At 44.8% G+C, this 23,152-nt stretch overlaps 1 protein-coding gene across 1 annotated transcript in view; it reads left to right on the forward strand.

The window, feature by feature from the left end:
- The window catches only part of ADAMTS17 (ADAM metallopeptidase with thrombospondin type 1 motif 17), a 361,941-nt gene that overhangs the window by 55,496 nt on the left and 283,293 nt on the right, over positions 1–23,152 (forward strand). The window contains exon 4 of the mRNA XM_030813849.1: positions 4,711–4,883. Within this exon, the coding sequence (XP_030669709.1) occupies positions 4,711–4,883 (173 nt within the window). The remainder of the gene's footprint in view (positions 1–4,710; positions 4,884–23,152) is intronic.

Raw genomic sequence — 23,152 nt, forward strand, 5'->3', positions numbered from 1 at the left:
GTGCCAGCAAAGCAGTGTCAGGGATCTGTGGATGAGTGTTTGCTGACAAAGCTGTTGGGGAGGCTGCTTGTGGGCTGGTCGCATCAGTGGAGGCTGGTCTGCTGGAGCTCTCCAGTGGTTAGCTGCAGTCTGCCCATGAAGGAGCTATGATGGGCTGCCCCTGGGAAGCACCCTGTTTGGGCATTGAAGGCTGTGCTGGAAGCTGGTGTGACCATGCTGGGGCTCTAGGGGAGGCTGGCACATGGTGGGTGGTGCTCAGATCAGACTGTCCTTATCCTATGGGCAAGACCACCCTGATCTATGCAGGTCCAGCAGTCACCCAAAGGCTAAAGCCACCTAGAAGATCTTGGTAAGACTTGGGGGATAGGCATCCTGGCCATGCTCCACTGTGCCTGTTCCCACACAAAACCCTCTGGGCTCCACACAGGCTGGAGTCCTGCCCCTGCCACCTCTCTCAGCAGCTCTCCCTGCCAGCTCAAGCATTCGTGCGGGTTGTGGGATCTCCTGCAGCGAGGATTTCAGAGGTCTGTGGCAAGAGCAGGCTACTCCTTGCCTGTTCAACTCACCCCTTCCCCAGGTCTTCCTTGGAAATGGCATTGGTAGAATTTGAGATGCAAGGATTCTTCTTGTGTAGCAGGAAGTAAAGGAATTCTGAGAGGGGTTGTGGTTTTGAATTTTCATGCCAAGTGTTTTTTGATCTACGTATTGTTTTTCCCTAATAAATACCTGGATACTGTATCCTTTCTAAACTAAAGGAGTATCTGTTCCATACAGAGCTTTGATAATTCACAGTTGAGATAGTTATTGTTTTTATTTTTTCAGTTTTCAAAGTGGCGAACTAGTAACTACAATGACAGTTTATGTATTTGCTCAACATTTTTAGCAGTCCCCCAACGTCTAGAGTAAATTATAATTTGAAGATTCTAAAAGTACATTTCTGTCTTTTTCTCTTCATCTTGTTCCAGAAGGATTTGAGGTATCTTACATAAATACATAAAATTTTCTTTTCTAATGGATAACTGAGGCAAAGGGAAAGAGATGTAAGAAAAATAATATGAAGCCAGAGACTGAAAATCTTCCAAGTCAGTACCAACTCCAGCAAGGTGCTGGCAAAAGAAACTGCTGGGCTTGACTTCAAGAATGATTCCTGGTGTCTGTGACAACAGGAGAAGGCTTGAGGCCTGACATGACTGCGATGTCCTCATCAGTAGGGCAAGAGCCACCCTTCATTCCTACAGCAGCTGGAGACCGCTGGTCACGAGCAGAGCTTGGAGCACTCCCCGGCTGGCCACACGCCCACCCACCTGCACTTTGACCTCTCTGGTGAGGTCAGAATCCAGCACATGTGTTATTCTGAAATTAGTGTTTTTCTTCTTTCTTTTGAAGATGCTATCATCTGTGAATATTGGCATCTGTGTAACATTATCAAGCATATTTTTGCAGTTTAGGGAATTAAAGGTAAAAGTTTACTGGGGTTCTTTTCTCCCTGTAGGAAAAGGAATGACCATCAAAAATGATGGCTGTGGGTCTCTGCTGAGGGAGTGGTTGAGATCAGGGAGGGAGGAGAAGGCTAAGGTGCCCTCTAGCCTCCCACCCCTCAATGCTCCTGTTCTCACTTGCCAGCACCCCAGGAAGGACACTTCCATTGGGAAGGAATGCAAGTCCACAGTCTCTTGTCTGCAGTTCCAAAATCCAGGGGTTTCAACACTCATTTTGTGGCAAGCCCTGCCCTGCACTCACATGGGGCTTTTGAGCAAGTGTCATTATTCACCCCTTTACCCACTGCATGCATTCGTTCGGTGAGCATTTATTTCCCACCACCTGTGTGCTAGGGAATGGGGGAAAGGAGCCAATGACAATCATTAGTGGAAGCTTGTGAAAACCACAGCGCACCTGCCCGTTTACCTGTTACTCCGCATTCGGGGCATGTGTTAACTCAGAGTGTGTCACTCTTTACGGCACCCTGTTAGGTTAGCTCTCTAAGGCCTAGGGAGGCACAGGTCTTACTAGTTTTTCTTTGTAAACTTGAAAGACACATACCCAGTACAGGATTTTTTTTTTTTTTTAAGATGGAGTCTTGCTCTATTGCCCAGGCTGGAGTGCAGTGGTGTGATCTTGGCTCACTGCAACGTCTGCCACCCAGGTTCAAGCAATTATCCTGCCTCAGCCTCCCGAGTGGCTGGGATTACAGGCAGGCACCACCATGCCTGTCTAATTTTTGTAATTTTAGTAGAGACGGGAGTTTCGCCAGGTTGGTTAGGCTGGTCTCAAACTCCTGACCGAAAGTGGTCTGCCCTCCTTGGCCTTTCAAAGTGCTGGGATTACAGGCATGAGCCACTGTACCCAGTGCAGTGCAGGATGCTGAAATGTTAAGTGTCCAGGAACAACCTGTCCCTTTGGTCTGGGACTGGGTTACTTTTCTTAGAGAGCTCTCAGCTCTCACATGTTGATGCTAGCTGGCTCCTGGAGAAGTATTCCTAATGTGTCCTTTGGGCCATGCTAGGAACGCAGTTCTTTCTGTACTAGAACTTAAAAATATATGACAAGGTGTGAAAACAGGTACCGAATAACCAACGTGGGGAGCATCTGCAGTTGGTGATCGCCTGGGAGAACGAGGGTGTGCTGGTTGCGACAGAGCTCCTGCTTGGGTGGCCCATCAGCTCTGTACCTTTCAAATGGAAACAAGGTGGCTCTTCACAGATTCCAGGCTGGTCAGGCCAGAGATAACCTGGCTGGTGAGTGTGGGTGTAGGTCACTAGATTCTCCACCAGCTGCCTCTTTCCTTCTGCCAACGTGCAAAGGCAGAGCCACCTAGGACCTTGATTTTGTGTTCGAATGGATGCTTTCTTCCCTTATTCCATCACTGAGGCCTGGAAGGCTTGAGGGGAGATAGGCCTGGCTCTGAGGGAGGAGGCCCATCCTGCAGGGCTGAGAAGACTTCATTTTGCAGTTTTGTGATAAATCAGATGGCATACTTTTCTCCCTCGAGGGCTTCTGTTTTATTGTTTTAGAGTTTAAAAGTGATGCCTGTGTTTTTCTCAAACTCAATGATATTTCTTTAAAACATAGTAATACCTGCATATTATATAAATCTGGGAAATACAGAGGAAAATAGGAAAATGAAGATCACATGTCACTATTCATATTTTGGTTCTTCCCAGGTGTTTTAGTGTTTATTTTCCTTTGGGGCCTGAAGATACTTGTATGTAAGATTTTTGCAAAATCATGATCTAACTATATATGCAGATTTATATCAGCTTCTCTCTAGATCTCTAAGTCATCTTCATGGTATCACTTTAATGGCTGTATGCCTTTTTACGGCTGTTGGCTTTATCTATAGTTGTATATTTCTATTTTTTGCCACTTTTTTGTGATTGTAATTGTCATATAGCCATTTTTGTTTGTAAATTACAACCCATATCTCAGATTATTTCATAATACAGTAGTTACCTCTTATCTGTGGTTTCACTTTCCATAGTTTCATTTATTCATGGTCAACCAGGGATCAAAAATGGGTGAGTACAGTATAATAAGAGATTTTGAGAGAGATACCTCATTCACATAACTTTTATTACAGTGTATTGTTATAATTCCATTAGTTATTGTAAATCTCTTACTATGCCTAATTTATAAATGACACGTTATCGTAGGTATGTATGCATAGGGCATAACGTAGTCTAGTAGATGTAGGGGTCGGTACTGTCTATGGTTCCAGGGATCCACTGGGAGTCTTGGAACATAGCCCCTACAGATGAAGAGGGCCTGCTGTATCCACTTTTGGTCCTGGAATGATTGGGTCACTTTATGAAGCCGGTTGGTGCATATGTAGACTGTGTGGAGCAGAGATGTGTCCATATAGGCTAGTGCTAACATGGAAATAACTATCAAATGAAAGAGCCTTCCTGTTTATATTCGGATTCTGAAAATGCGTGCTGTTCATATCAACCTGTTGTGTTGATCAGACGTGTTTCCGTATACAAAGACTATGGCAGATTTGGACCTGTAGGTGTGGGCTCTTTCATAACAGTAGCTGTTTATCAAAGTAAGATTTTACAGGGATATAGGTTATCTAAAGAATCAATGGAGAATTACTCACCATTTACTACTAATCCTTCCCTATTGTGAGGAAAGGGAAGATTTACATTTTAGCCTGGATGTGGGTGTTATGATTTTTCTTCTGATTATGTATTTTTTAAAAAAACATAGTGTTTTTATGCCTACCAATATTTGTGGCTCCTGATTCCTGAGTCCGAGAAGAGTTACTGGGATGCCAGCCCCCAGGGGAGTGTCCTGTCCCCTCCGCCCAGCTTCCTTGGTCCAGTTATCCACCTTGGGTGTGGCCTTTCAGACCCCTGCCCGCTGGGTCCAGGCCTCCTTTTCTGTGCGTACTTGGCCGCTCTCCATGCTTCTCTGAAGGGGTGGGTTTTCTCCTCTGTGCCCCTCAGCCCCATTGGCCTCCTCAGCTTGGTGGGAGTTGGGTGTGGGCCCCTCATCTGGCCTCATAGCTCTTGCCCTTCTGTTGGGCCAGCACCACCCCATGTGAGTGAACTCGGGGCACCCACATGACGGTGGAGCTTGCTGAGTGCTGGCCCCTCTAGGCCTGTTGAGACTGACCACTCTCTCGGGCAGGCTTGACGGAAGGCCTGTTCACTGCATGGTTTTGGAAGTCGGTAAGCCAAGGACTGCACAAATGTTTCCATCATTTTCTAGAAAAGAAGAAGCCCAGGCGGGGCAGGCCTTCGCGGGACTGGCGGGAGCGGAGGAACGCTATCCGGCTCACCAGCGAGCACACGGTGGAGACCCTGGTGGTGGCTGACGCCGACATGGTGCAGTACCACGGGGCTGAGGCCGCCCAGAGGTTCATCCTGACCGTCATGAACATGGTGAGTCCGGAGCCGGGGTCCTGATGTGGGGGGCTCTGTTTTCTCCTTGATGAGAGATCTGGAAGCAGGTGCTGTGTCCTCATCTCCTCAAGTGAGGAAGACGCTGGGCTGGGGATACGGGAACATAACCTGGTGATTCCGGGCATTGAGGAGGGCAAGTAACTGGGGGACATCCCGATGGAAGAGCACCTGCCCTCGGCTCCACACTGGTGTAGTGTGAAGTGCCCAGATCTGCTCAGTGATGGGGCCACTTGTTAACAGAAGGCTTCCCAAAAGCGTAAGACCCACTCCAAGCGGCAAAGTCATGTGAATCCCAGACCCTGCTCCAAGGAGTCCATAGTCTAGCAGCAGGAACAAATTCCAACTTCTATGGAAAAAAAAGCTTACTGTGTGGCGAGAAGTGGGGAGAGAGGTTGCCTAGTTGAGGGAACCAAGGAAGGAGTTAGGATGCCCACGTCTGTCTATGTCCGATTTGTCCAATGGGGATGGGGATGGGTGGGTGGTGAGGCTGCACTCCTCAAATGTTAGACACTGAAGGACCTTCAAGGGCATCCTAGCTTTACCCATCCATTCATTTTCCCAGGTGTTCTTAAGGACCAAGTCATTTGACATAGAGGGAACGGGGAGCCATAAGGGTGTGGAAGATGTGGACAGGGCCTGGTGAGGGAGGGAGGGCCGGGCATCTTGAGGAGCAGGGGCTCTACCTTGAGAAGTGGGACCACTGAAGGGAAGGGGAGCAATGTGCCGAGGTTGATGTTAGGGAGAACAGCCCAGCGGCTGCGTGCAGGGTGGATTGGAATGGGAAGCAGTGTGTGGAGCACTGGGGCTGGAGTGAGTGTGGGAGAGGTTGGAGTAGGAATGGAGGAGGGGCTGGGGTAAGAGGAAGGAGCTGCAGGAATTGGTGACTGGCAGGATGTGGGGGTTGTAGAGGCAGGAAGAGGAGGCAAGAGAAATCCAGGCTACTATACCCAGGCTTCAAGCTGGGCCTCTGGGTGGGTGGTGGAGCCATTGGCTGAGAAAAGGAGTGATGACTTTGGGGCCACAGCATAGAGTTTCCATTCTGGACAAGCTGAATTCAAGGTGGGAAATCAGGACAGAGATCTTGGTGGGAAAGAGGGACCTGGGCTTTTCAGCCTACAGCTGGCGGCTGAAGTAGGGGAGTGAGCAGCACTGCCTGGCTGAAATGTATCAGTGGGTAGAGAAGCTGTCCAAAGAGCCCATGGAGCACCAGCCCTGGGGGGGATGGGGCAACGACCTGGGAGGAGGTTGTGCTGAAGAAGGGGTGACAGGTGCAGGAGGAGCCTGGTTAACAATGCCAGATGGGATGGTGTTAGGGAGTGTTGTCGGTAGATGCTTGAAGAGGACAAACTGAAAAGTGAATGAGAAATAAGAAGTACAAACAGCTACAACTCAGCTGTAGAAATAGCCAAGTTGCTGATCTTGGCTAAAGGAGAGGAGAGAGAAGCCCAGTCCGGTAGAATCTGGGTCAAGGGGAACTTTGTAGAGGGAAAGGGGTATGAAGGTTCTGAGTATGAGGTTTAGCCTCAGGCCTGGGCCAGGCTCCTGCCCAGCCACTCATAACAGAAGAACCTCTCTCAGCCTGCTTATCAGCAGGTCAGGGATTTAGCTCTGGCCACAGTGAGTGCACGGTGCCTGGCCTCAAATGGTCAGGCCGCTTATGGAAGGGAGTGACGCGAGAGGACAGGGCAAGGTTAAACGACATGGGTGCAGTGGGGAATGACCCAGGGCCTGAGTTTTCAGTGAGGACACAGCAGCCGTGAGTTGTATTGTAGGGTAGGGAGATGACATGCCTATCCCCAGAATCTGCAGGGCCTTTGGGCCGGCTGCAGCCAAGGTCTTGAGGTCTAGGGAAGGTGCAGAGCCTGGGCTGGCCCAGGCCACAGGCGCCCTTGTTTGCTTGGTGTGATGAGCTCTGGAGCTCAGGGGTAAGTGCTAGGGAGGAAGTTGGCTCTGACATGAAGCCCAAAGGAGGGGCTCAGAGTGCTGGGGGGATAGCAGAGGGTGGTGGTCCTTGTGGCTGGACAGGGTCTGCAGGTGGCTCTTCGCCCGTGTGTGGATGTTATGTTGCTGGGACCTCTGGTGTTTTAGAGGTAGATTGGGCAGGGCTGTGACTGGGAAAGGACACAAAAGCCGGATGAACCCCCAATGCACCATTCCTGCTGGGATCTCAACTCTGGTAGTTGTGTAGCTGGGGCTGTGGTGGCTGGGAGGCCTGGTGGCATGTGGTGGCCTGGACAAAGGATACCAGGACTGATGCTCCCCTTGTGGGGATCCCACAGCTTGTTTCCCAGAGGGTGAAGGAGGCCCAAGAGCAGGGAGGCTCAGGGACGTTGCCAGGGTCACACAGGAAGTCACTGGCAGAGCTATGACCACCATGTCAAGCCTTTCTTTCCCCTAACCAGCCACAGGGAGATCAATGTTGAGGACCCCAATCCTGGGCCCAGTGGGTGTGGGGACCCCCACGGCAATCCTGCTTGATAGGAGGACAGATCTCTGGTACTTGGTCTTCCGTTTTGTTGAAGACTTTCCAGGACTGGCTTTTGGGACGTGTCTCTATGTGTAGGAAACTCCCTCTGTCTCCTCCAAGCCCCTCACCCCTGCAGTGCTCTGAAGGGAGGCTGCTTTGGCAGCACTCAGAGTAGAGGCCTCATGTCGAGCCGCTGGACCCACACGTTTCCTCATATGCCAGGCTCTTCTGCACGGCACACTTGCCAAGGAGGCCCCTGGGACCCTGGGCCGGGGATCTGCTCTCCGACGTGGTCTCAGTGGGCATGTGAGGGTGCCATGCTGCTCCCACCCCCTCCTTCAAAGTCAGCAACTCTGGAAGTTCCATTAACTTAAAAAAATTTTTTTTGCAAGTTTCTCTTTCTGTTTTTTTTTTTTAATGGAGTAAAATACATATGTAATACAAAATTCACCACCTGAACCATTTTTATGTGTGCCAGCTCAGTGGCCTAAAGCACATTCACCTTGTTGTGCAACCACCACCCCCATCCACCTCCAGAACTTTTTCACTGTCCGTAAAATGGAAACTTCCTACCCATTAAACACTATCTTCCCCCTTTCCCTCTCCCCCAGCCCTGTCAGCCTCCATCCTACTTTCTGACTGTATGAATCTGATGACTCTAGATACCTCATATAAGTGGAATCATGCAGTATGTATCCTCTTGTGGACAAATGGCTTACTTCAGTCAGCATGATGTGCACAGAGTTCATGTTGTGGCATGTGCCAGGATGGCTTTCCTTTTTAAGGATGAGTAGTATCCCTTTGCACGTACGCGCACCACCTTTTTCTTATCCATTCACCCGTCAGTGTATGCCTGGGTTGTTTCCACCTTTTTCTACTGTGAATAATGCTGCTGTGAACGTGGGTGTGCAAATCTCTGTTCAAGTCCCTGCTTTCAATTCTTTTGGGCATACACCTGGAAATGGAATTGCTTAAGTTAACTTTTGATGGTGCTCAGCTCTGAGAAATAGTTCAGTGTTAACTTTTGATGATACTCATTTCTGAGAAATAGTTCCGTGTTCCTCATGTGCACAAACCCAGGTCTCCCCGGTGGCCGGTTAATGACGGGCTGCATTCTCCAGTCTGCCCGGAGCATACCTCAGTGGAGGGCTGGAGGGGCTTGGCTCTGCACCAGATGTTTTCATCTGCAGATTATTTTATCTCTCTCTCTTTTTTTAATTATCCAGGGCACAAGTGCAAGGAATAAACATTCATTACAACAGCTAAGGTAGTAATAAGGCAGAGCTTCCACTTTGATACTTGCTTTCATAATTTATCATCCAGACAGGGGTGGCTGTTGGATCCCAGGCAGGGAGTGGGAAGTGAATGGGGTTGGTACATGGAGACAGGCCCTCCCACCCCGCACCCCTCATGGGCTGTAAAGACTGAAGGGCTCTTTTTTTTTTGCCTTTGATTGAACACCCTTCACCCCTTGCAGCTGCTTGTTCTAAGACGCTGGTGGCTCAAGAGCCCGGGACTGAGGGCAGACCCAGAGCTAACACATGAAGTTTGGATTGAGATGTTTCCTGAGGAGGCTGCCTAATGAGGGTGATCCTGCTGTGAGAAGGGCTGGGTGTGATGACTCTGAGTCCTTCTGTCGTCTGTACTTATGGTTTCCGGGCCCTTTTGATCCAAGCCAGAAGGCGAATGGAAGCAGAGTCGTCAGCCCCCTCGCAGGGGTGGGCTCACACCGCAGCAGCCCTTTCTTGCCGCTCTAGCCCTGGACCACCATTCAGTAAATTGAGAAACAAGTTCCATTCAGACATGACACCTTGTTTAAACAAGACCACCTCCACCAGCACCTCCCTTTCTCAATCCCTCAAATCCTATTTTAGGAAATCCAAAGAATTCTCTCCTGCCTGTGGCTGTTTTAGAAAAGGGCTTTCTGTTAGCAAGTGATATAACCTTTAAGCCAGGAGGAAGGGAAGGGATTGTGGCTGGGCCAGGAGGTCTGTCATTAGACAAGCCCTGTGGAACAGAGAGCAGAACGTGATGCCAGCGAGCCCATCTGTTTCCCTCCAGAGCATGTTTTCTGGGGGGCTGTGGGATGGGAGTGGCCCTGTCTCCTTAACCCCTCCACATTTGGAAGGAAACCTGCTAGAGTTGGTTGCCACCTTCATTCCAACACACTTCTCTCCAAGTTATGGGAAATAGCGTGATTTGTGCTGATGGCCAGGCACCCACTCCCTCCCACCCTCCCACTTAGGTCTCTGTGGTCAGAGGCCTGGCTCGCCCACGTATGCTGACCTGACTGCCAAGGCATAACCGAGACAGGACCCTGTCCCCAAGGCAGACTGGGGGCTAACAGTGCCTCAGAGAGCTGATAACGTGGCCAAAGCTGGGAGAATTTGGCATCAAGTGTTTGCTCCAAGTTTCATAGCATCTCATGTTTTGATGTATTAGATTAGCATCAACCACTGGCCCCAAGGGAAGATGGGAATGCTTATGATGCACCAGCTGTCTCAGACGGCAAAGTGCCTCCACCTTACTGCCTTCTCATACCTGGTGGATTTTGTCATTCCCATTTTACAGAGAAGGAAATGGAGGCTTGGGGACGTGACACAGCCAGGGTGCAGAGCCTGTGAGTACACAGTAGGGCAAGGACTCCAGCCCCGGACTCAGGGACCCCATGTCACCTTGTTGAAGGTGACAAGCATGTCTGGAACCCATCCTTGCTTTCCATCTCCACCCGGGACTGACTGCCATTATTTCTGGCCTTGAGCTGCTGGAGCTTCCTTGCCAGGCTTCTCACTTCCATTTTCTTCCCCCTTGAATCCCTGCTACAGAATAACCAGCAAGATCCTCTTCCAACAGAATTGGAACTTTGTCACTAGGCAGCATTGAGCCCTCTGTGGCTTCCTCTTGCATTGGATGGGGAAGGCCCCCACCCTCTGCCTTTCCTGTGGCCCTCCAGCCTGTGTGGCCAGGGCCCATCTGCTGTTCCGTTCTTTTTGCCATCAACACTGACTTTCACTAGGCAGCCCGAACTTGACTTACTGTCTTTGTCAGGAATGCTCTGCTTACGTGCCTTGTGGAACGAGTTCCTCTGCCTTTTAGGACTCTGTGCAAATGTCCCCTCAGAGGGTCCCTCTTTGCTGATCCCTCTGATGAGGCCCACCCTGTTTTCCTCATCACAAAAGCCTGCTCTTTCCTGGGTAGTCCTCATCTGAATTTACAATTCCATATTTATTCACTTTTAAAAAACCATTCTGCTGAGGTTTTTAATGCCATTGAAGTTAAGCTGGTGTAAAGTCAGATTAGTGTGTTGTAACTTTAATGCTAATTAAATATAATCCCCATAGTAACCCCAAAGAAAATAACTAGAGAATATGCACAAAAGAAAATGAAAAGGGAATTAAAAGTTTCACTACCAAAAAAAAAAAAAAAAAAAAAAAAAATATATATATATATATATATGAAAGACAATCAAATCAGCTAAACACAAAAAGTCAGGAATGCAGGAAATGAGGAACCAAAGCGATTACAAACCATACAGGAAACAAACAACAAAATGCAGAAGTAAGTCCCTCCTTATCAGTAATTACTTGAAGTGTAAATTAAACTTCAATCAAAGACAGAAATTGATGGCAGAATGAATTTGTTTTTTAAATCGTAGATCCAGCTATATGCGGTCTCTAAGAGACTTACTGTAGATCAGACACAGAGGTTGAAAGTGAAAGGATAGAGAAAGAAATTCCACGCTAATTGTAACCAAAAGAGACAGGAGTAGCTATACTAACATCAGACAAAAGACACTTTAAATCAAAAAGCTTACAAGAGACAAAGGGGATATTATATATTAATAAAATGTCCAATATAGCAAGAAGATATAACAGTTAGAAATATTTACACATCTGATAACAGATCATCAAAATATATGAAATAAAATTGATACAATTGAGAGAAATACACAGTTGTACAATAATAGTTGGAGATTTCAATCCCCACTCTCATTAGCAGATAGAACAACCAGACAGAAGAAAAGGAAATAGAAGACTTAACACAATAAATCAACTAGATCTAGCAGACATACACAGAGCACTTTACCCAACAACAATGGAAGACTTTTTTTTCCTCAAGGGAACACGGGACATTCTGCAGGATAGACCATGTGTTAGGTCACAAATTCAGTCTCAACAGATTGAAAAGATATTATACAAAGTACCATCACTGACAACAATGGGATGAAGTTAGAAATCAGTAACAGAAGGAAAACTGGAAAATTCACAAATCTGTAGAAATTAAACCACATACTATTAAATAACCAAAGAGGCAAAGAAGAAATCACAAGTGACGTTAGAAAATACTTAGAGATAAATGAAAACAAAAACACATGTCAAAACTTATGGGACAAGGACAAAGCACTGCTTAGGATGCTTTGTATAGTGGTAAACACTTAAAAAGAAACTTTCAAACAATCTGACTTTACAACTTAAGGAACTAGAAGAAGAGCAAGTTATTTTATTCCTTCTGCTAGCTTTGAATTTAGCTTTGGATTGCTATGGATTAAAGCAGAGAGAAAAGGACAGAAAAACAATAGAGCCAATGAAACCAAGGGTTAGTTCTTTGAAAAGATTAAGAAAATTGACAAACCTTAGCTAGATCAACTGATAAAAAAGCCTCAAATTACTAATAACAGAAATGAAAACAGGGACATTACTACCCATTCTATAGAAATAAAAAGGATTATAAGAGAGTACGATGGACCATTGCATGTTAACAAATGGATAACCTAGATGAAGTGGACAAATTCCTAGACATACAAAATCTACCAACACTTAATCACAAAGAAATAGAAAATTTGAAGAGAGTCATAATTAGTAAGGTAATTGAATCAGCAATCAAAAACCTCCTAATAAAGAATAGCCCTGGACGTTATGACTTCATTGGTAAACTATACCAAACATTTAAAGAAGGGCTAACACTAGTCCTCCTCAAATTCTTCCGAAAAAGCTGAAGAGGAGAGAACACTTCCTCATTCTGTGAGACTGGCATTCTCTGAGAACAAAGCCAAAGAAAAGAAACAAAACTACAGTCCCTTATAAATAAGAAAACAAGAGTCCATATATTCATTGACGTAAAAGTCCTCAATAAAATACTAGGAAACCAAATTCAATAGCATATTAAAATGATTATACATCATGATCAAGTGGGATTTATTCCTGGAATGCAAGGATGGCTCAACATAGGCAAATCAATAAAAAAGTGATGTACTCGATTAACAAAATAAAAGGAAAAAAATGATATCCTAATTTATACAGGAAAATAATTTGATAAAATTCAGCAGCCTTTCATCATAAAAGCACTCAATAGACTAGGAATAGAAGGAAACTACCTCAACATTATAAAGGTCATATATGAAAAACTCACAGCTAATATTACACTCAGTGGTGAAAGACTGAAAGCTTTTTCTCTAAAATCTGGAACAAGGCAAGAGTGCCTGCTTTTGCTACTTCTGTTCAACATAATACTGGAAGTTCTAGCTAGAGCAGTTAGGCAAGAAAAAGAAATTGAAGGCATCCAAATAAGAAAAGAAGTAGTAAAATTATCTCTGTTCACAGATGACATATTTATTATATGTAGAAAACCCTAAATCTTAAACACACACAGAGAGAGAGAATGCTAATAAATTCTCTGCAAAGTAGCCACGTACTAAACCAACCACAAAAATCAGTTGCATTTCTATATGCTAACAATAATCTGAAAAGGAAATTAAGAAAACAGTTCTGTCTTCAGTAGCATCAAAAAGAATAAAATACTTAGGAATTAACCAAATAGGGGATAGAGTTGTACATGGAAAGCTGTAAAACATCAATGAAGGAAATTAAAGAAGACATATGGTCAGATAATTTTTGATAAGGATGCCAAGACCTTCAATAGAGAAGTGACAGTCTTTTCAAGAATTGGTGCTGGGAAAGCTGGATATCTATATGCAAAAGAACAAAGTTAGATCCTTATCTAACATATACAAAAATTAATTCAAAATGGATCAAAGTCGTAAACAGAAGAGGTAAAACTCTTAGAAGAAAAAACAGGGGAAAAGTTTTATGAGATTTGATTTGGCAGTGATTTCTTGGATACAACACCAAAAGCACAGGCAGCAAAAGGAAAAATAGACAAATTGGAATTCATCAAAATTAAAAACTCTTGTGCTTTGAAGGATACTCTCAACAAAGTAAAATGGCAGCCCACTGAATAGGAGGAAATATTTGCAAATCAAATATTTTATAATATCCAGAATATATAGAAAGCTTCTAAAACCCAGGAAGGAAAAAAAAAAGGCAATTCAATATAAAAAATGGCAAAGGACTTGAGCAGACATTTTTACAAAGAGGATGTACAAATGGCCAATAAGTACGTGGAAAGATACTTAGCATCAATCGTCAGGGAAATGGAAATTAAAACTGTAATAAAGTACCACCTCACATCCATTTCCATGGCTATTATAACACAAAAAACACCAAAACAAAACAGAAGTGTTGACAATGATGTGGAAAAATGGGAAATTTTATACATTATTGGTGGGAATATATAGAAAACAGTATGATTCCTCAACGAAACAGAATTACCATATGATCCAGCAATTTCACTTTTGAGTAAACACCCAAAAATGTTTACCCCAAAGCATGGAAAAGAACAGATATTTATACACCAATGTTCATAGCAGGATTATTCACCATAACTAAATGGTAGAAGCAACCCGAAGTGTCCACAGATGGACGAGTAGGTAAATATAGTATATAGGTATAATGGAATATTATTCAGCCTTAAAAAGGAAAACAATTCGGACACATGCTGTAACATAGATTAGCCTTGAAGACATTATGCTACATGAAATAAGCCAGTCACCAAAGAACAAATACTATGATTCCACTTATTTAGGGTAGTGAATTCACAGAGACGGAAAGTAGAATAGCGCTTGCCAGATGGCTGAGGGGGAGGAGAGAGTGGAGGGTTGTCTAATGGGTACGGAGTTTCAGCTTTACAAGATGAAGAAAGTTTTGGGGGTAGGTAGTAGTGATAGTGTATAACAGTGTGAATATATTTAGTGCCACTTAATTGTAAGCTTAAAAATGTTTAAAATGGTAAAATTTTATGTTATGCATATTTTACCACAATTTTCAAAAACATCCTACATATCACCTGCCTTTGCAGTATGCATAAGCTTATCAAGGTAGGGCTATGTCTGCACCATCAACATTTACTCAGTACCTGGTGTGCATGCAGGAGATGATCCAGAAATAGTTGTGTAGTCAGTGAATGCACAAATGAATGACTGATGCCATATACCAGCATCTTTTGCAAAGGATTCAGTGCTGAAGTCACAGAAACAAACACTGGCTTTACTTTTTTAATTCCTTGGCAAATTTGCTTCTGGAAAGCCTTTTGTATTCCAAGCACATCCCACGGATATGGTGTGTTAAACTCTGTTTGAAAGTGTTTATGCATAAATATAATAATATATTTACCCTTCCTACACAGCCCCTGAGGTAGGCTACTGAACTATGGGCCATCTCCTCTAGGTCTTGTCTTTTACCGAGGGTGGTACAAGATGGAGAAGATAAAACAAGCATGGTTAAAAAGAAAAACTGCACCAAGAAAGAATGCCTGGCGGCTACAAATGGCTTCTCATCCACACCCTGTTGAAGAAACGGCTCCAGAGTCACAGAAGAAATGGCTGCAGTCAGAGCAGATCCACCTTGGCCATTTTTAAGGGCTTATGAAGCCTGGAAGAGGTCCCAGAGAAAACTGGCATCATGCAAAGTGCTCTCATGTTTGAACAAGGAAGAAAGGAGTCTTGTAAACCCTAGAACAATGCATTTGGCCCCTCTTGTATTGGTTGGGGATTTTGATTACGAGCAACAGGTGCTGGATCTGGGCTGGCTGAAGTAGAAAAGGAATCCCAGTTTTGGAGGTATAGAGGGAGGCATCCAGAATCAAAATGAGGTCTGAGTCTCCAAGCTCAGAGTTTGGGGAAAGTTTGGAGGGAACTTGGGAGGCCAGGAAGCAGGAGAGATGAAGGCTAAGGTCAGGTGAGGAGTGAGGGCTGGTCATGCAGGCTTGACCTCTCAGGCTGGATTCCTGCTGCTGCTTCTCTGTCCCGAGAACATCTCCTGACTGCCTACTGTCCCTCCTCCAGGAATCAGAGCCCCGAAGGGAATCCACAGAACAGGACTGTTCTGGGGCTGCTGGGGCAGGCAGAGTGAGTCTCCATCCACTGAGGTTTCCATGGTGGGAAGAGGGTCCCTGCCATTCTCTAGAGCTCACCTCCTGGGAGCAGTTTTCCTCGATGAATACAGCAATAGATGCTGTTTGGCCCCTAAAAAGTAAAAATTAAAAATCAGTCAGTCAAAATGCCAGCAGTGTGTCTAGTTACCACAAAGGCTAGAGTATAAAAGAAGCTTATGTGACATGTATATATAACACCTCCACTCCTGGGTACATAAAGAAATGAATTGATAGTTTCTGTTGCTGCACAGAAGCTCTGTAGTTTAATAGATCTCACTTGTCAATTTTTGTTTTTGTTACAATTGCTTTTAGGACTTAGTCATGAATTCTTTACCAAGGCCGCTGTCCAGAAAGGTATTTCCTGTGTTTTCTTCTAAGGTTTTTGTAGTTTGAGGACTCGCATTTAATGTTTAATCCATGTTGAGTTAATTTTTGTATATGGTGAAAAATAGGGGTCCAGTTTCATTCTTCTGCATGTAGCTAGCTATCCCAGCACCATGTATTGAGTGGGGAGTCTTTTCCCATTGCTTATTTTTGTTTTGTTTTGTTTTTAAAGTTTAAACTTTAATTATTTTATAAAACTTGACTTAACGCATGCCATGTGTGCCTTTTTTTCAAGGAGATCTGTATTTTTTTATTATACTTTTTTAGGGTACATGTGTACAATGTGCAGGTTTGTTACCTACGTATCCATGTGCCATGTTGGTTTGCTGCACCCATTAACTCGTCATTTAGCATTAGGTATATCTCCTAATACTGTCCCTCCCCCCTCCCCCCACCCCACAACCGTCCCCGGTGTGTGATGTTCCCCTTCCTGTGTCCATGTGTTCTCATTGTTCAATTCCCACCTATGAGTGAGAACATGCAGTGTTTGTTTTTTTGTCCTTGTGATAGTTTGCTGGGAATGATGGTTTCCAGCTTCATCCATGTCCCTACAAAGGACATGAACTCATCATTTCATCATTTTGTATAGCTGCATAGTATTCCATGGTGTATATGTGGCACATTTTCTTAATCCAGTCTATCATTGTTGGACATTTGGGTTGGTTCCAAGTCTTTGCTATTGTGAATAGTGCCGCATTAAACATCCATGTGCATGTGTCTTTATAGCAGCATAGATTAGATGGTTGTAGGTATGTGGCATTATTTCTGGGTTCCTGTTTCTGTTCCATTGGTCTATGTGTCTGTTTTTGTATAAGTGCCATGTTTTTTGGTTACTGTAACCTTCTAATATAGTTTGAAGTCAGGTAATGTGATGCTTCTGGCTTTATTATTTTTGCTTAGGATTGCTTTGACTGTTCTGCCCCTTTTTTAGTTCTTTATGAAGTTTAGAATAGTTTTTTCTAATTCTGTGAAAATAATGTTGGTAGTTTAATAAGAATACAACCTACAGGATGGGAGAAAATACTTGCAAACTATCTGACAAAGGTCTAACATCCAGAATCCATAAGGAATTTAAACAGTGCAAAAGCAACCCCATTAAAAAGTGTGCAAAAAACATGAACTGACACTTCTCAAAAGAAGACATACACACGGCCAACAAACATGTGAAAAGATGCTCCACATTGGCAATCATCAGAGCAATGCAAATCAATACCACAAGATACCATCTCACACCAGTGAGAATGGTCATTATTAAAAAGTGAGAAAAATAACATATGCTGGCAAGGTGCAGAGAAAAATGCTTGTACGCTGTTGGTGGGAAGGTAAATTAGTTCAGTCACTGTGCAAAGCAGTTTGGAGATTTCTCAGAGAACTCAAGACAGAACTACCATTTGACCCAGCAATCCCATTACTGAGTGTACACCCAAAGGCATATAAATCATTCTACCATAAAAACGCATGCATGCATATGTTCATTACAGCACTGTTCACAATAGCAAAGACATGAAATCAACCTAGATGCCCATCAGTGGTAAACTAGATAAAAGAAAATGTGGTACATATGCACCATAGAATACTACACAGCCGTAAAAAAGAACAACTCACGTCCTTCGCAGCAACGTGGATACAGCTAAAGGCCATTATCCTAAGTGAATTAATGCGGGATCAGAAAACCAAATGCTGTATATTCTCACATGGAAGTGGGAGCTAAACACTGGGTACATGTGGATATAAAGATGACAACAATAAAATAGTTAGAAAAATGAATGAGATAGAGTATTTGATAGCACAATAGGGTGACTATAGTCAATAATTGTACATTTTAAAATAACCGAAAGTGTAAATGGGTTGTCTGTAAGACAAAGGATAAATGCTTAAGGTGATGGGTACTCCGTTTACCCTGATGTGATAATTATGCACTGTATGCCTGTATCAAAATATTTTATGTACCCCATACATGTATATACCTACTATGGACCCACAAAAATTACAGATAAAATATTTTAAAAGGTGGCAGCAGACACTGGGGACTACTAGAGAAGGGAGACAGGGAGGGGGGCAAGGGCTGAGGAACTACCTCTGGGTACTATGCTCGGTACGTGGGTGATGGGGTGATTCGTACCCCAAACTTCAGCATCACGCAATATACTCATGTAACCAACCTGCACGCATACCCCTGAATCTAAACTAAATGTTGACATTATAAATATATATTCATTTAGACCTACCACGAAAATAAAAAAAGAAATGAATTAAAAGCAGAGCCTGGAAGAGATATCTGTACACCCATGTTCACAGCAGCATTCTTCACAATGGCCGAATGATGGCAAAAACAGCCAAGGTGTCCATTGGCAGATGGGCAGATAAACAAAACGTGGAGTGTCCATACAATGGAATATTATCCAGCCTTAAAAAGGAAGGAAATTCCCACACATGCCACAACATGGATGAACTTTGAGGACAGTATGCCAAGTGACATCAGCCAGTCACAAAAATATAAGTGCTAATTGACTCTGCTTACATGAGGTAACTGCAGTGTCCAAGTCATAGAAACAAAGTAGAATGGGGGTTGGGTTGGGGGCAGGGGGAGTTAGTGTTTCATGAGTATAGAGCTTCAGTATTGGAGGAGGAAAAGAGTTCAGGAGGTTAATTGTACAATAACGTGAATGTAATTAATGCTACAGTTAAGTACACGGTTGTACACTTAAAAATGGTTGAGATGGTAAATTTTATGTTCTGTTTCACCAGAAATATAAAAACAATTGACTGATTCTACTCAGATTTATTTGTTGGGTACCTAGTGTGTGCTAGGGACCCTTGTGTCCTCTTCTAGGATAGAGTAGGGACCACTGGAGGTCTCATCCTCATGGAGCTCATGTAGTAGGAACGACAGGCAGCATTCAACATGCAAATCGGTGAGAAGGAAAACCAGAGCATGGTAAGTGCCCTGCAGAGAACCAGGTGACAGCAGTGACAGAGGTATCAGGGCCATCTCTCTGAGAGGAGTGAGGTGGCCTTAGAGGGGAAGGTGTTAAGCCAACATAAGCAGCCAGCCAGTGGTGGTCAGGCTGGTATTGGAGAAGCACAGAAATAGCTGGTTGCTTGTGGGTGATGGGGAGGGTGGTGGGGGCACGGTGAGAAGCGGGCAGGCAGACCTTGCAGGTGGGGAGACCAGGGTGTGGAGAGCAGCTTTCATTCCAGGCAGTGGGAAGCTGCTGCATGGGCTTAAGCAGAAGAGGGATGTGCTCTGGTTAGTGTTTTAAAATAGGCTTCTGCCTGCCTCTTACCTGGGAGAATGGAGTTCTGCTCCTGGCTCTGTGTTCCTGGCAAACCACTCACCTGTGCAGGTACATGTTGGAGGGTGAAGCCTCCATCGGTCCGGGCGCCCGAGCTGACCCAAACTGCAGCACGGTGCCCTGGCCCCACAGTTGTGGGTTTCCAGATGTGCTGTGCTGGTTTTCTGTGTACGTCATGTGATTCTCCTTTGGTTGCGGTGGCGGTGACACAGGAGCAGGAATATTTTAAAGAACAAATTGCAGACGGAAGCAGGTGGTGCTGATACCAGAAACCGTGGGTGTGGGCAGCCAAATTGGAAAATGGGGCCGCTTGACAGAGCTTTGGTTGTTCTTAGCTTCCTTAACGACCATGGAGTGGAATGAAAAACCTGAGCTGTTCCAGGCAAGTTCTGTTTGGAGGGAAAATGACATCAATTTTACTCAGTTACCATGTGAAAGAGATAAGGCTCTCTCTGGTGACCAGCAAGACTAGCATAGTGCTAGAACACTCGCAGGTTCCCACACTCCGGTGGGTGTGGAGGCCCTGGAGCAGGGTGGGGAAGGAGCATTGTTCAACACAGATGGCCTGCCCACCCCGGGGTCTCTGATTCAGCCGGGGCTGGTAGGGGGACTCCAGAATGTGCGTTTCCAACAAGTGCCCAGGTAATGTTGGTGCTGCTGCTTCGGGGACCCCACTCAGACACTGTGTTAAAGAGCATAGCTTTCTCCTGTTTGGGGGTCTTAATAGCAGTGTATGCAACCTGAGAGTGTCACCCACACGTCCCTGTCTGGCTCTGGGGAGGCCTTGGGTCATACAGGAAGGTGGTGCCCTTGTGAAGCCCAGCCTGGCGTGGAGAGCAGCTCCTCTCCTTGTGCCTCCAACCATGGCTCCTTCTCTGGTCCCTGTCTGCCCCTCCCTCACTGTGTCCCCACATTGCCTAGCCAGAGAAGCCGTAGTGTGCTGCAGGCGTCAGGTCCACCCTGCTAGGCCCCTAGGCTGCCAAGGAAATGTGACAAACTCAGCCAGGGCTGAACACTTGCTGGGACGCAGCCAGAGCTGGACGCCGGAGACAGAATTTCCAGACGCTTGGCTGCGCTGTTCCCTCCCCAACCAGGTGTCTCCCTGAACATCATATAGCCATTGCCTCCAAGACTTCTCCTGAGCATGAGTTTCCATGGGAAAAAAAAGACGAGACTTTGTTACATGTCTTTGAGGCTTGTATCTTGTGTTTTGTGGCTGTCATCGGATTTTCATCTGGCTCGCCTGGCTTGGCGCAGGACCTCAGTTGATTCTGAATGTGCGCCTTGCCCTGTGCTCTGAGCTTTGTCAGAGCCTGTGGTCAGCACCTGGCAGGTGACAAAGTGCTTGAGCTGTGCTCAGGCTTTGGTACCTGCCCTCTTGGATGTCAGTGCCCTAGTTACACATCAAGGGGAAACGTCTTCTTACAAGGCTTGCTAGAGAACGTTATTTAGAGCATGAAGCTTTATTTTTTTAATTCGTTAACTTTGTACTTTTAATTGTACTAAAATACACTTAACCTGAAATTTACCACCGTAGCCATTTTTAACTGTGTGGTTCAGTATTCTTCTGTTCACATTGTTGTGCAATCAATCTCTACAGCTTTTTTATCTGGCAAAACTGAAACTCGGTACCCATTGAACACCTTCCCGTTTTTGCGTCCCCCCAGCCCCTAGAACATGAAGCTTTCCCATCCCCCTTCCGTCTCTCATCTTTTTAGTGGCATTTGTTCCAAGGGAGGCGACTGAGCTTGGGGCTAATGGCGTATGGAGTGCACGTGGCTTTGAACTGTCATCAGCCTGGCAAGGAGAAAATGGGTGATTTTGACAAGGGAGCTTGTTCCTACAGTTTTGTTCTTCCTAAAACTTGCACCGTTCCTTGCAGTCTTTCCTTTGGTGGCGTATCAGAATATCACTGAGGATTGCTTTCTCGTGTTACTTCTTTAAATCTGTAGTATTCCTTAATGTTTCTGGTTTTGACTGGGGTTGGCATGACAGGCAGTGTTTAGATTGTGCTGTGCAATCTCAGTGAACACTGCGCAACTTGAATTTTCTCCCTCGTAACTTCAAGTTTTCATTCTTCCTAATTTTCATGTTTTGAACTGAAATTTACCAGTTTAGACTCAATTCTGATGCTGAATATTTTAGGGAAAATTTGAATTACAGCCATTGGATGGTTCTCGAACTATCAAAACAGGAAGAAGTTGGGTGCCTCCCACCTCCTCCCCCAGGCTTGGGGATAGATCATGAATACGTGACTTCAGAACTGGCTTGTGGATGGTCCAGTAGTAAGAAAACAACAGCTAGTTGTTCTTGAGGAAAGGAGATTTTGGAAATCACAAAAGTGAGAACAGAACAACTGGATGTGTTCTGTTTTTCCTCGTGTGAGAGAATATTACATCACACGAAGGTAGGTGTTTTTTTAACTGTAATAATGGTTTTCAAAGAGTAAAATTCGAGCAGTGACACAGCTGATTCCTTTGTCACGGAGATGCTCAAACACTGAGTGCCTGGCTTCTAGCACCCGTGGGCAGGGCGCGGCTGCATTGAGTAGCTCTGCTTGGCCTGAGTTGACCCTGGTGGTGCTGTCTGCCATGCTCATCGCTTGCTGCTGCTGCTAATGTATTGATAACGTGAACACAGCACCAGCTGGAGAAAGTTTTAATGTTCCTGCTGGAAAATTCTCCCCCCTGGGTTAGGTCTATAGGTAAAAACCAAGTAGAATATTTAAAAGATTCTCATTCTTGTTGCCTCCAACCTTCCAACTGCCACTACCTTTAGTGTGCTCTCCGCGTACCTCTCGCAATCCCGCTGTCTCCGCGTTACGGCAAAGGAGCTCGGCAGAGTCATGACCTGGGGCTCGTCAGCTGCAGTGAACTTTTTCCATTCATGTCAACTTTGACTGCTTCGCCTCATTCCAGGTTTCCCTTCTCTTCCTCTTGAATCACTTTCCTGTGACTGCTTGATGTTTAGGTCCTTACAGTTAAGTTCTGCAACAAGACATGCAGAATTGAGAGACAGGTCCTTTTCTGTTATCGCAGTTTATTTCAGTGACAAACTTTGGTTACAATGGGACTTGAGGGAATAAAGAAGGAATGTGGACCTTCTGGCTGGACAGGGCTGAGTTTGAATGAAGCCATTGGGACTGGCTGTGGGTCTCACGCAGGTGGCTTTACCTCGATGAACTGGTTTCCCTGTTTCCCAGCTGAGAGTGGTGGAGATGCCAGCCTTGGTGGGGTATGGCAAGGGTTAGCGATGACACAGGCTGGCGTTCAGCAGCAGGCATCTGTCTCCCCCAGCCTCTTCAGGAAGGTCGCCTTAAACCCCAAGCATGAAAGCCCAGAATGGAAGTTTTCAGCCTTCTGCCCTTTCTTTTTTCCAAAGCCACCTTTCCTATGCATGTTTTTTTTTTAACCAACTATTTCCAGCTTAGCTTTATACATATACATAAGCATACTATATATGTATGTTTGCACATGTGTGTATGATTCTAGAGGTTTCTCTTATTACATTTTTCTTTTGGCAAATCCATTTTTAAGGACATTTTTGGCTTTCCTGGACAAGCTTTTAAATAAAATCTGGGTTATGTTTCTCACGTATGTATTTTTTGTTCCAGTAAGACTTGATGTATGGACACTGACATTTGAATTTCACATAATTATTCTTTAGTTTTTTTTTTTAGTACTGGAAGAGTCCAACCTATATTTTTAATATTGATTTTTAAATTTTTTACGAATGGAATTTGTATTTTAGAACAATTTTAGATATACAGAAAAATTGATCAGTTAGTACAGAGAGCTGCCATACAGTTTCCCCATTACAAGCCTCTCATATTA

This window comes from Nomascus leucogenys, chromosome 6 (genome assembly GCF_006542625.1).
Source record: "Nomascus leucogenys isolate Asia chromosome 6, Asia_NLE_v1, whole genome shotgun sequence".
In the NCBI taxonomy this organism is placed as follows: Eukaryota; Metazoa; Chordata; class Mammalia; order Primates; family Hylobatidae; genus Nomascus; species Nomascus leucogenys.